Genomic DNA, 13,749 nt, shown 5'->3' with positions numbered 1-13,749 from the left:
CCAACACACTGAGAATCTCCTGACCTCCAGTTTCTATCCTAGACCACCGGAAGAGGGGAGGGACTGAGGGAGCCCAGCCTTGTCATGTCACTGTACCCAGCCAAAAAGAAAATTTGTCATGCTTATTGTCAGTTAACCATCATTCTCCAAAAAGAAGTCATTTCTGATTTATGATAAGATGGCCTGCTCATTTATTCTCTAGACATTGAGATTTTTTAATTAGGGAGGAAATTAAACTTTTCTTGTCTATGGTAAGTTCACAAGATCATTTATTCTCTCAAATTTTTTATTACTTCTTTGACAAACACAATGTTAAGTTTTAGGGTAAATGAGAAAATAATATCAGAGTAACATAAAAACAAGCGTCATATAATTAACCAGAAGCTAAAGTGTTGTCTGGCCCTCTGCTAGCATTTATTTAGAGAAAAGACAAGAAAGAAATTTTAATTTATATTAAATTATTTTATAATATTTACTGACTGTATGGTAAATTTATGCTCTCTTCTAAAAGCCACAAAATTTGTACATGATCTTAACAGAAGTTTAGTATTTTAAAGTTGGGTTTTATTCAAAATAGGGAATCATTCTTTTAAAGCACTTAATGTATTTTTACACATAGCCTTAACATAATTGATAAACTGTTCAATCAATAAAGCAACAAGGGTAAAAGTTGTGGTTACCTCCAAAAGTACTAACTTTTATCTGCTTCAGGATTTTAATTGATATTTCCTGTAAGTTATAGAAGAACTCTAATTTAGGCCTCTATTCGCTTCCAAGGAATAACAGGAATAAGACATGAATATTTATTCCTCTTTCTTCATTGTAAATCAGTTTTAATGGTCTTTTAACAATAGGGATTTGGATTAGAGTTTTTAATTCTCCCCAGAATATAATGGGATTTTGTTTCTTCAGATTTGAAAAATTTCTGAATAAACTAAACTTTTCATTTGCCCCAATTCCTTTTTACCCAAATTCATCTAGACTGTCCTTGATTTATAACTATGGTACCATCCACACTAATTTGGAATCTGTAATATTAAACAGCAGCAATGAAAGTCAAGTTCAAGGATTCTACTGACATTTGTGTTATTTGCATTGCTTTGTCTCCTTCTGAATTGAGGTACTTGAAATTTTATGACTTGAAGGAATTGTTTTTCCTGGCTGGTTAATAAATCAGTATTTACTGTGTATAATCATCATTAAACAACCACCCTGACTCCTTTTTTTGTGGGAATTATCAGAGTTCTGAAATTGATTTAAAATGTGGCATATATGAAAATCCCCAGCAGTTTTTTTGTTTTAGTTAAGGAAAATGTAAACATGAATCTTTTAGCAGAAGATTTGAGCAGCGGACTTTACCTTGCTGGGGCATGGCTGAGCAGACCCTGGAGCTACTGACTAGAGGACCACCCAGCCCATGTGGCTGTGTGAGTCACTGGCCTCATCTTCAGAGACCATGTTTAAGCAGTTTAATGCTTCTCATTGACCATTTCCCAAGGCTGCTTACATCTTGAGTGGATATGTAATTGGTAATGTGTGTTTTATCTTAGTGTTGTAGACTAGCTTGTGCTCCATGGGGCCTTGGTGTCTGTTAGGTTGAATTGCCTTGAAAATGCAGTGACCTTTATGTACCTGTGTTTCAGAATTAGTAAGCATCTCAGAGAGTTAAGATGGACTTGATACCTCTAGTAGAGCCTGAGTTAGGACAGGATTTATGAGTTTGATTAAAAACTGATCGCATGTTGATCTCACTGTTGCCTGAAGAGAATACTTCCTATGATTACCCTTATCTAGAATTTATATGAATGAATATAGTCGACAAAATTAATATCTAGAATTTACAAATTAATAAGAGAACAAAACAACCCAATAGAAAAATGGGCAAAGGACATGCACAGGCAATTCATAGATGAGAAACAAAATGGGTACATAAGCTCAACCTCAAAGAAATGAAAATGAAGTACCACTTCACCCCCATCAGGTTGGAAGAAGTTAAAATGTCTGAAAATCCTGTGTTGTAAGCAACAGGAACTCCCATGTGTGCTAGTGGAAATATAAATTGGTGAAAGGGCTTGGAGAGCATTTTGGCCATATCTAGTATAGTTGACATTTTTACTTTGCTACTGAACAGCAATTCCATTTCTTTTTTTAATATATTTTATTGATTATGCTATTACAGTTGTCCCATTATGCCCCCTTCATTCTCCTCCACCCTGCACACCCTCTCCCACCCACATCCCCCCACTTTAGTTCATGTCCATGGGTCATAAGTTCTTTAGCTTCTTCATTTCCCATACTATTCTTGCCTTCCCCCTTTTCTACCTACCATCTGTGCTACTTATTCTCTGTACCTTTTCCCCCTCTCTCCTCCTCCCATTCCTCTGTTGCTAACCCTCCATGTGATCTCCATTTCTGAGGTTCTGTTCCTGTTCTAGTTGTTTGCTTAGTATGTTTTTGTTTTAGGTGTGGTGGTTAATAATTGTGAGTTTGCTGCCATTTTACTATACATATTTTTTATCTTCTTTTTCTTAGATAAGTCCCTTTAACATTTCATAAAATAAGGGCTTGGTAATGATCAAGTCCTTTAACTTGACCTTATCTGAGAAGCACTTGATCTGCCCTTCCATTCTAAATGAAAGCTTTGCTGGATAGAGCAATCCTGGATGTAGGTCATTGCCTTTCATGACTTGGAATACTTCTTTTCAGCCCCTTCTTGCCTGTAAGGTCTCTTTTGAGAAATCAGCTGACAGTCTGATGGGAACTCCTTTGTAGGTAACTGTCCCTTATCTCTTGCTGCTTCTAGGATTCTCTCCTTCATTTTTACCTGGGCTAATGTAATTATAATGTGCCTTGGTGTGTTCCTTCTTGGGTCCAACTTCTTTGGGACCCTCTGAGCTTCCTGGACTTCCTGGAAGTCTATTTCCTTTGTCAGATTGGGGAAGTTCTCCTTTATTATTTGTTCAAATAAGTTTTCAATTTGTTGCTCTTCCTCTTCTCCTTCTGGTACACCTATAATTCAGATGTTGGAATGTTTGAAGATGTCCTGGAGGTTCCTAAGCCTCCTCATTTTTTTGAATTCTTATTTCTTCATTCCTTTCTGATTGTATGCTTTTTTCTTCCTCTGGTCCACTTCATTGATGTGAGACCCAGCTTTCATTCCATCACTATTGGTTCCCTGTGTATTTTTCTTCATTTCACTTATTGTAGTCTTCATTTTTCACCTATTTTGTGACCAAAATCAACCAATTCTGTGAGCACCAGTGTTTTGAACTGGGCATCTGATAGGTTGGCTATCTCTCGGTTGCTTAAAAGGATCAGTTCTGGGGCTTCCATTTCTTCTTCTGTTTGAGCCATCTTCCCCCTCCCCTTTTGGTCTGGTCGCACCTGGTAGGTATGAGGGGCGGAGCCTTAGGTGCTCACCAGGGTGGGGCAACCCAGTCCCTGGGTTGTGACGCTGTATGTGGGGGCAGGGTCTGAGAGGGAACAATGGCACTTGTTCTGCTCTCCATGGACTTCAGTCCCTTCTGCCTCTTCCCCGAAGCAAACTGGACCTTTCTGTTTCCCATGTGGGTGGGCTTGTGCACCCCGTGGATCTTTCCAATGACCTCTCCTGAGAGGCTGGGAGTCTCTTCCTGTGCCTCACCCCCTACAGGTGTTTTCAATCAGTGCCCCAAGGCTCTGTTTCTCAGTGCTGGGATCCTGGGTTGTGCACAGTGCCTTGTTTCACAATCGCTGCCTCACTGGGTCTGCTGGTTGCCACGCCTCGGCTGGGGTTTGCCAGCCACCACTTGCATGCCCAGGGTCTGCCTGCTGCGGTGTTACACACGCGGTCCCAATGCTCTTTGTGCCACTCGACCCCTCTCTGCCTGGCTGCCTGACTCCGCCCCTCCTACCAGTCTGGATGAATGTGTCTATTTTAACTCCTTGGTTGTCTGACTTCCATACAGTTCAATTTTCTGTCAGTTCTGGTTGTTATTCTGTTTCTAAATTGTTGTTGTCCCTATCTTGGTTGTGCGAGGAGGCACAGTGTGTCTACCTATGCCTCCATCTTGGTCAGAAGTCCCAATTCCATTTCTTAGTTATTCCTAGAGTAGCTCTGGGACAGATGCACAAGGAGTCACACACAAGGATTGTCACTGTTACAATGCAATAGTAAAAGAGTGCAAACTTAAATGTTGCAGTCTCCTGCTATAAGGCATACCCTAAATGCCCTATAGCAGGAGAGTAAATAAATACAGTGTGAGATGGGATTCCCTCTCACTATGTAAATGACTAGAATTTGATGTATCATCATGGATAAATCTCAAAAGCATAGTGTTAAGCAAAATTAGCAAGTTTTTGAACAATTTTGTTGAAAACAACGTAATATTATATATTTTGTGAGTACATAACATATGTCATGATATAAAAATGCATGAGGATGATATTGAATACAGGGTGGCATCAACCCTGGAGAGGAAGGAAGGAATAGAAGATGAGGAAAGGGTCTACAGGGGTTCCACTGTTCTGCAGCTTCCTTAAAAATAACACATTGATACCCAAAGTAGAAGACGTAATGCAGCTTGTTAGTGAATAAGGCATCTTTATTTATTATTCACTTTATTTTTCTTTATATTTGGAATATTCCAGAAATTTTTAAAAAGTAATGAATTTAAAGCCAAGTAAAAATGCTCTTGGCATAATTTTAAAAAAAAAAAAACACATTTGAACTATACTTTATCCTTAGAATTGCTCTGAAAAAGAGTGATTTTACTTTGTTCCAGCAAATATTTGTGTTTCCCGTATTTTTCAGACCATAAGACACACTGAGGTTTTACAGGAGGAAAATAGGAAAAAAAATTGAAGCAAAAAATGTGGTAAAATATTTAACAACATAAATAACATAATATTTCACCAGTGTAAATGTAAACCAAACTCAACAACAGCATTAACAACCATTATTCCTCCCAAATTTGAGGGGGAATTATGGGTCTTATAGTCTGAAAAATACAGTAGTCTATGTGAGACTGGGATTTTGCTGAGGTTACTCTGGAGAAGCAAGTAGACTCTGCTCTGTCTTCATCTGCTCTGGGACTTAGAGGCTCCCAGGCAGACTGGTGCTGGGCAGGTAAGGAAGTGGGTCATGGCAGTACAGTCCCCACACAGAATAGGTCTGAATGGGCACCGCCCAGGAGACATTATAGGAGCTGCTCAAACTGGAAGCTCTGCTCAAACTGAACAGTCATGTCCTCCCAGGAACAAGAATTGGGAAATGTGAGGGGAAAGGGCAGTTGGTGGGGGGGTTCTCATTTAACAGATTAAGAAGTGGGAACTAGCCACTGAGCAGGAGGGTGTGATGGTAAGTGTGGGCACTGGAGATAATGAGGTGGAGAAGGGAGGAACAATAAAGGCTAGGTCAGAAGGCCTGGCAGAGTCACCCAAAGGAGTTCAACATGCTGCTGCTTAAGGTGCCCAGATAACCAGACAATCTCTGTGTAGGAGGCCAGTGCTGGCTAGAAGACTGCACCACTCCAGGCTTTGCTCATTCTGCAAACTGGCCCAGATGGGACCGTCTGATAGAAAGAGAGGACATGAGGAGAGGCTCCAGGCTCTCTGAGAAATGCCTCCACTGGGCAGCTCCTGTGGTGCTGTGAGCGACAACCTCAAGCTTACCCAGATGTTGACCTTGTCTTGGGTCAACACAGACCCCCTATAGGTTCTGTACTGGTTGTTGGACTGCTAACCAAATAAAGAGTCTCTATCATATTTCCATCAAATGGACCATTGTGTTGTTTTCTTCAACATGGCCTAGTTCTAAGCCCTATAAAGGCAGGGGCTTCCTAGCTTCTGTGAGGCCTGCTTGTGCAGTGGTTCCCAGGTTCCCTGGGGCCTGGTGTGTGGCAGAGATGCCATCTCCCGTGACTGTGAGTGTCCAACAGGATAAACCTGCAGCACCTGAGAGGCTGCAAGGACAGAGGTATTTGAAGTGTGGACACTCGGGACAGCTGATCAGTGTTAAATTCCAGTTCTGCCACTAACTAGCTGCATCACCTTGGGCAGGACATTTATTCTCTCCTGTGTCTCAGTTTCCTCTCCTGTAAGTAGGAGGGTCATAGTATTACCTCACAGGATTGGAATAGTTACTATCACCCTGATTAGTGTGGCTCAGTGGATTGGGTGTCCTCCTGCAAACCAAAAAGTCGCCAGTTCGATTCCCAGTCAGATCCCCCTTAAGGGGCATACAAGAGGTAACTGATCAGTGTTTTTCATCACATCAGTGTTTCTCCTCCTCTCTTTCTCCCTTCCTTCCCCTGTCTCTGAAAATAAATAAATAAATAAATAAATAAATAAATAAATAAATCTTTAGAATAGTTACTATCTGGGAAATGTGCAGGAGAGCTGGCACCAGGAATTATTGTATTGGTGTTGACTCTTGTCATTGTTGTAGTTGTTTATTACATAACTCAAGTCTCTATTCTTTGATACCAAAAGAGCTAGTTATAAAGAAAAATGACACTTTCCATTTTTCTGTTTGCAGCAAAAAATATGTTATTCCTTTGAAGTGCAGCTGCCCGGTAGATTTTGAGTTTCATATTGCTTTGATTCAGTCTCACGAAGCCTTTACTATTGAGCCAACATCAGGTAAGGAGAGTCAAGATTTCAAGTTTTCAACTTTCTTAGAGTTACTACACCAAAGAGGATTTGGAGAATAGTTCTCAAGTTATAGATTTTATACATCTGACCTAATGTAAATTGGAATTGGACACTTGGGGATAAAGACATTTGGGATCATTTGAGTCACAGAGCTAATTTATTATAATGTCCAGGTAAATACCTGGACATTATAGGGGTATTACATAGACCTCCTATAGGTTCTCTACTGGTTGTTGGACTGCTAACCAAATAAAGAGTCTCTAGCATATTTCCATCAAATGGCCCATTGTGTTGTTTCTTCAACATGGCCTAGTTCTAAGCTCTCCCAAGATCAGAACTGGAAGTTGGAAGTTAATTCGTTCTTATTCTGATTTTGGCTCTTGATATCTCTTGGTTTTGTATTCACCTTTTAATTCAATTTCAAATAAAATGGGAGTATTACTTCTTCCCCAGCGTTCAGAATCTCAGTGACATTTCTGATGAATTGTGGGCAGTCTTTCTCTGCATACCATAAAGGAGAGAGGTCCCAATGCTGCTCAGGACCATTGAAAGTGAACTCTCCACCTGACATGATTCCTGCTCCCCAGTTTTTGTCTATTGGTGTTTAGGTTTGGAATTTAAATATCTGTTCATCATGGTCTGCTGTGAACACTAAAGATTTGTTTTTAAATGTTAGCAGGGTTATCCGTTTGTTTCATGAGCTTTCATCATTGCAAGTGCACCTTTTGTCCAAAATGAGGGTTCAAATCAGAAACTTTGAATTGCTTCTAAAATGCCAAGTGTGTGTGTTTGTATATGTATAATTTCCTAGAGAACTAAGAGCCATTCTGAGATTTTTTTTATTTTTTCTTGCTGTTACAATTTTCCCAATTTCTGCCCCTTTATCCCTCCTCCTCTCTATACTCCCCAACCCTCCAGCATTCCCCACCTTAGTTCATGTCCATGGGTTGTACATGCAAGTTCTCTGAGTTCTCTGTTTCCTATACCATTTTTTTACCTCTCCCCATCTATTTTATGCCTACCAATTGTGCTTCTTCCCTGTACCTTTTCCCCTTATTCCTCTCTTCCCCCTCCCCACTAAAATCTCTCCATGTGATGTCCATTTCTCTGATTCTGTTCCTGTTCTGGTTGTTTGCTTAGTTTTTGTTTTCATTGTTTTTCTTTTCTTTTAGGTTCATTTGTTGATAGTTGTGAGTTTGTTGTCATTTTACTGTTCATATTTTCTATCATCTTCATTTTCTTAGATAAGTCCCTTTAACATTTCATATAATAAGGGCTGGGTATGATGAACTCCTTTAACTTAACCTTATCTGAGAAGCACTTTATCTGCCCTTCCATTCTAAGTGATAGCTTTGCTGGATAGAGTAATCTTGGATATAGGTCCTTGCCTTTCCTGACTTGGAATAGTTCATTCCAGCCCCTTCTTGTCTGAAAGGTTGCTTTTGAGAAATCAGCTGACAGTCTTATGGGCACTCCTTTGTGGGTAACTATCTCCTTTCTTCTTGCTGCTTTTAAGATTCTCTCCTTATCTTTAATTTTGGGTAATTATGATGTGCCTTGGTGTGTTCCTCTTTGGGTCCAAATTCTTTAGGACTCTTTGGGCTTCCTAGGCTTCCTGGAAGTCTAATTTCTTCACCAGATTGGGGAAGTTTTCCTCATTATTTTTTCAAATAAGCTTTCAATTTTTTGCTGCTGTTCTCCTTCTGGCACCCCTATAATTCAGATATTGGACTGTTTCAGGTTATCCCAGGGATTCCTCAGCCTCTCTTCATTTTTTTGAATTCTTGTTTCTTCATTCTGTTCAGTTGGATGTTTATTTCTTCCTTTCATTCCAAATCATTGCTTTGAGTCCTGGTTTCCTTCCTGTCACTGGTGGTTCCCTGAATATTTTGCTTTATTTAATTTTGGGTATCTTTCATTTGTTTTTTCATTTTTCAATCAGGCTCAATCAATTCTGTGAGCATTTTAATTACCAGGGCTTTAAATTTTCTGTGAGATAGATTGGCTATCTCGTCATCACTTAGCTCTGTTTCTGAAGCTTCACTCTGTTCTTTCATTTGGGCCATATTTCTTTGTCTTGGCATGTCTGTTAAGTTGTAAGGGGGCAGGGCCTTAGGTATTCACCAGGGCAGGGCAACCCTCCTTGCCGCTCTGTGGTGCTGCCTGTGGGGGAGGGGCCAGAGAGGAAACAATGCAGCTCACCTCCTTGGCTCTAGCCCCACTTTCCAACAAACTCTTGTGTGAAACTGGGAGTTTCTCCCACCATGGGAACTGCCATAGTCCACAGTGAGCTTTGAGTCTCAGTTTCCCACCCACCGCATGGTCTGCAGCCTTTCTGGAGCCAACCCCACTCACAAAGTCTGTTGCCTTACCAAGGGTTCTTACTGGTCTGGTTATTCTGATGGACTGTTTCTATAATTTCCTGGTTGACAGAGTTCCATGCAGTATGATTTTCTGGCACTTCTGGTTGTTTATTGATTTTAGATTGGTTGTTGCCCTCTTTTTGGTTGTGTAAGGAAGTGAAGGGTTTCTACCTATCCCTCCATCTTGGCCAGAACTTAAATAAATAAAATAAATTTATTTTATGAGACCAGCATTACTTCAATACCCAAACTAATGCAAGAAACTGCAAGGCAAGGAAAGTGTCTTCAGGAAAAAATAATCCAGCCCATAACCTGATTTCAAAATTCAAGCTTCAAGAACACTTTTTGTCTTTAAACTGATTACAGATTTTTCACATCTGTTTATCTTCCGGCTGACACCAGCCCCGCTCACATTTCTGCAATCCAACTGATGATCTCCCTGTCTTCCAACTGATGCCAGCCCTACCTCCATTCTGAGATTTTTGCAGTACAATGTAGTTTCTTGTTGGTGGTTAGGATGATCATGAATAGCCTTATCCCAGAAAATATATGTTGATTATAAGGCTATACAGAGACATGGAGACATACAGGTATATCTTTGACAAGTGATAGAAGTGAGTGAGATACACTAGCAAAGTGCTTCTAATAATCTTCCAGTTCAGCAAATGGGAGAATAGCCAGGGGCCATATGCGAGATTTGAAAAGAATGCGCAGGAGAAGTAGAATAAAGAGATCAAACTTTCTCATGACTTTCTAAAGCCCCAAACCTAATGGTGAGGGAGAAAAATTAGGGACGATTAATATATAAGATGCAAATTAATTCCCTGTGTCCCTTTTTTAACTAAGTGATATTAGCATACTGAAAAAAGCAGGAAAAGCTAGATAGCAAGTGGCAATTCTTTAGGCACAGACCCTGAAGCAGCTCTGTCATGTTGATGGCAGTGCTGTATTTTACTGGGCACTCAGTGTATCCTCAGTGTGTGGCAGTGCTGGAATAATGTTAACAATTGATCCCATTTACTAATTGTTAACCACATGCCAAGTACTGCACTAAGCACATAACATGCACTGCCTTATTTCATCCCACAGCCCTGTGAGGAGGGACTATTATCATCACCTTTTTACAGCTGAGGACAGTGAGGCTCAGGGAGGCCAGCTGACTTAACTCCAGACTCAAGCTTTCAGTGACCACCCAAAGCTGGAAGAGTAATACCACCAGGATGCCTTGAAGTGGGAGAGGAGGGCAAGTAGAATTGTATGACAGACTAGAGTTTAGGAAAATCCTATTTTGTGAGAGAAAAGTTAGAGAAATTAATAGTAGCTCTCAACTAAGTCTCACCTATTCTTCTCACCTTCAAGGGCCATTGGTATCACCTGTTCAAGAGGACATGTCAATTTGGCTGGTTATGTGCAGTTGACCACAGCAGCAGTCAGTGAACTTCACCCAGAGTTGTTCACCCTATGCCTTGACCAAGGCATAGGGTGCACTCTGCACTCTGCACTCTGCATTCCATTCAGAAGTGCCAGTCCCACTGAGGCTCAGTTCTTTTTCTGGCACCTGGATTTTGTCATCTAGTAGCTTGTTAACATAGGTTCCTGGGGCTGCATACCTAGAGTGCTTGCATGTTTGAGAATGTCTCTCTGTAACCTGTAATCTTGAGGGACAACTTGAATGGGTATAAAAGTCAGGGGAATAATGTGGGAGAAGGGATGGTGGTGATAATAACAACAATAATGATAGTAATAATAGCTAATGTTTACATAGTGCTTCCCATGTGCCCACACCACTCTGAGTATATAACTCATTTAATACTCCTGACAACTCTTATATATGGATTCTATTAGAATGTTCACTTGAGGAAACAGCAAAATGGAGTACTTAGGCAAGTTTCCCAAGGGCAGGGCTGGGGTTGTAACCCAGGGAATCTGGCACCACACTTAGAGCTGGAGCACCCTTGGGGTATACCTTCCATAACTGCCTTGTGCTCACTTAGGGCCAGATGAGTCATATGAAAGCCTCTCCACCATCTGTTCCATGAGCTGCCATTCTGTGGTCACTCACCCTCTGCTGTCCTACCAAGTCACTTCCAGCTACCTTCTGAAGTAGCTTGGGATCTAAGATGATAGAAATGGCATTGCAGCACAGTGGCTAGTGGGGGGATAGAGACAAGCACACAAAGGATGACATTTCCCATATGATTGTGAAGAAAAATAAACCATAGTGATATGACCAGCTCACAGCTCTCAATCAGGTGGTCAGGAAAGGTATCTCTGAAGAAAAGGAGCATCTGCTTAGGTCCAATGGGTAAAGAGGTGCGAGACCTGGTTAGAACTGGGGAAGAGGATTTTCAGGCAGAGGAAGCCATCAATGCAAAGGCTGGCATGGTCACATTTGAGGGAAATAAGGAAGCCCAGTATGACTGGAGGGTGTGAATAAGGAAAGGAGATTGCAAGACCAATTGGAGAGGCTGACAGGGACTTGAATCAGGTAGGAGTCAAGGTTTGGTTCTGAGCAGGCTGTGAATCCATTGGAGGTTTCTAAACAGGGTGATGTCATGACCTCATTTATACTTTAAAAGGTCTCTTAGGCTCTGAGGGAAGAGTGTATTGGAGTAGCATAAGGGGAAAGCACACAGCCCCCTTAGGAAGGAAGCCCAGCTTGTCCTGGATCAGTGCTAGCCATGGAGATGATGAGTGGATGGTGGAGTGGTTAGGCCTTGCTGAAGGATTGGTAAGGCGTGAGGGGTCAGGAGGTGGCTCCTGGTTTTAGTCTGAGCAATAGGTGGATGCGGAGGCTCTTCAAGACATTGCTGGCAGCTCCTTGAGCTCAGCACTAAACATTCCTGTACCATCCCTCTGCCCTACCAAGAGCTGTCTGTGGTGCTGGGCACCGTGCCTATGACAGTGAGCATGCAGTACATGCACTGCACTCATTGCTCCCAGACAGCAGGTCATAGGTTTGCAGACAGTGAGCCACTGACCTGGCTTAGTTTTCCCCAGCATCCTTCTGCTCAGACTCTTCCTCAGCTCTCCATTCATACAGGCAGAGCCCCTAGGGTGTTCTCATTATGCTCCAGTGTATACATTTTGGGTATTTAATGGATGGGGAGGACAAGAAAGATTCCAATACTACTTATTTCTGATGCCAGTCATAACGCTTGCTGGAGGGAGAAGGGATTAAGGATTAAAATAAGGACTAGGGATTTTTAAGAGCTCAAATGGGTCAAAAAGTTTTTCCGAGAAACAATTTCCTCATCTTGACATTTTAATGATTATTTCACGTATAAGAAATTATAACTTGTTCCCTGGCTGCTGTGGCTCAGTTGGTTGGAGCCTCATCCCACAACCAAAAGGTTGCACGTTCAATTCCCTGTCAGGGCACATACCTAGGCTGCAGGTTCCATCCCTGGTCTGGGTGCATACAGGAAGGCAACTGATTGATGTTTCTCTCTCTTCCTTCTCTCTCTAAAAACAATGGAAAAAATGCCCTCAGGTGAGGATTAAAAAAAGGAAGAAATTAAAACTTGTTTATTTGTCATAGACATTGGGAAGGACACATTTACAGAACACACACTATGTGCCAAGCATTATCGCAGACCCTGTACATCATTTTCTCCTGATCCTGTTTGACAGATAAGAAAAATGAGCCTCAGGTAATGTAACCAGGCCAAATAACAGAGTTCATGGGAGCCTGAACAGGGCTGTGAATCAGGGTCTGTATGATCCTGGGTCCTTTCCTTGTCCACACATCCAAGGCAGCAGTGAGGGCCTGTGATGGTCCCAGTGGGTGGTATGTAACTTGGTGGTGAGTCAGATGAAAGGTACACCTTGAAGTACTTCCTTCTGTAATCCAGGGAATCAAAAAGCTGTTGTCAACAGCTTGTTCATGGACAATTTTTAAACTATGTAGCTATTAAATTCCCAACAGGGTTTAGAGATATTAAGAAGTTTACCCAAAACCACAGCTAGTGAAACCCTAAATTTAGAAGATTAAGATCAATACTTAATAAGCATCAAGCATATGGGAGAATTGTCTGTACTTTCTGAGATTTTTAAAGAAAATTAACTTAAACATTATAGCAACTTTGTAATAGCATCGTATGAGCATGTAAGAAAAGAAACTCTAAAAAATTATCCCCATCCTGGGCCTTATGCCCTAACAAATAATGTACTTTTATATTTCCATCTCCGTTTAGCAACTACCCGTATTTACTTTTAACCAAGTTTAATCAAGGCAAAGATATAATGGTATTTTCTGGTGACTTCATTTATAATTATAGCATTTTTGCGTGTTGTTACACTTTCTTCATAATACTCACTTTGTTGATAAACTTGGGTTTTCTTAGCTTTTAGTTTATTTCTGTGGTTTGCTCTCTCCTCTTTTTCTCTCTGTTTCATACCCTCCCTGCCCTGTGATTTAACATTACCCCTGGTTATGTTAATGGTAATCATCTGAAATTAAATTGAAACTATAAAATCATAGTTTGAGCTTTTTAAAAAATAAAATAGTAAATTTTGAGGTGCTCTTCTCACTTTTAAAACATAAAACATACTCTCCTTTCTCCCACCATTGATTTTTGCCAAGCAGTAAGCTATGACTGCCTGGCACCCCTTGTGTAGCTATTAACATTTGACAATCAGCTGTGACCAAGTTGTGTTAATAGATCCCTGCTAACTGGTATCTCTGTTAATGGAAAAAGCAGTGTACTCTGTTTGCCTAGGCTACAGCTTTAGTATGCTTTATGTATCAGAA

General features: G+C 40.9%; 1 protein-coding gene across 2 annotated transcripts in view; it reads left to right on the top strand.

Annotated features, from left to right (window-relative positions):
• The window catches only part of CFAP221 (cilia and flagella associated protein 221), a 129,244-nt gene that overhangs the window by 54,012 nt on the left and 61,483 nt on the right, over nucleotides 1-13,749 (top strand). For both annotated transcript variants that reach the window (XM_036023616.1, XM_036023617.1), the window contains one exon: nucleotides 6,518-6,621. In XM_036023616.1, coding sequence (XP_035879509.1) covers nucleotides 6,518-6,621 — 104 coding nt within the window. The remainder of the gene's footprint in view (nucleotides 1-6,517; nucleotides 6,622-13,749) is intronic.

Source organism: Phyllostomus discolor, chromosome 4, assembly GCF_004126475.2.
Source record: "Phyllostomus discolor isolate MPI-MPIP mPhyDis1 chromosome 4, mPhyDis1.pri.v3, whole genome shotgun sequence".
NCBI classification, from domain to species: domain Eukaryota; kingdom Metazoa; phylum Chordata; class Mammalia; order Chiroptera; family Phyllostomidae; genus Phyllostomus; species Phyllostomus discolor.
This window is presented reverse-complemented; position numbering and strand designations above follow the sequence as displayed.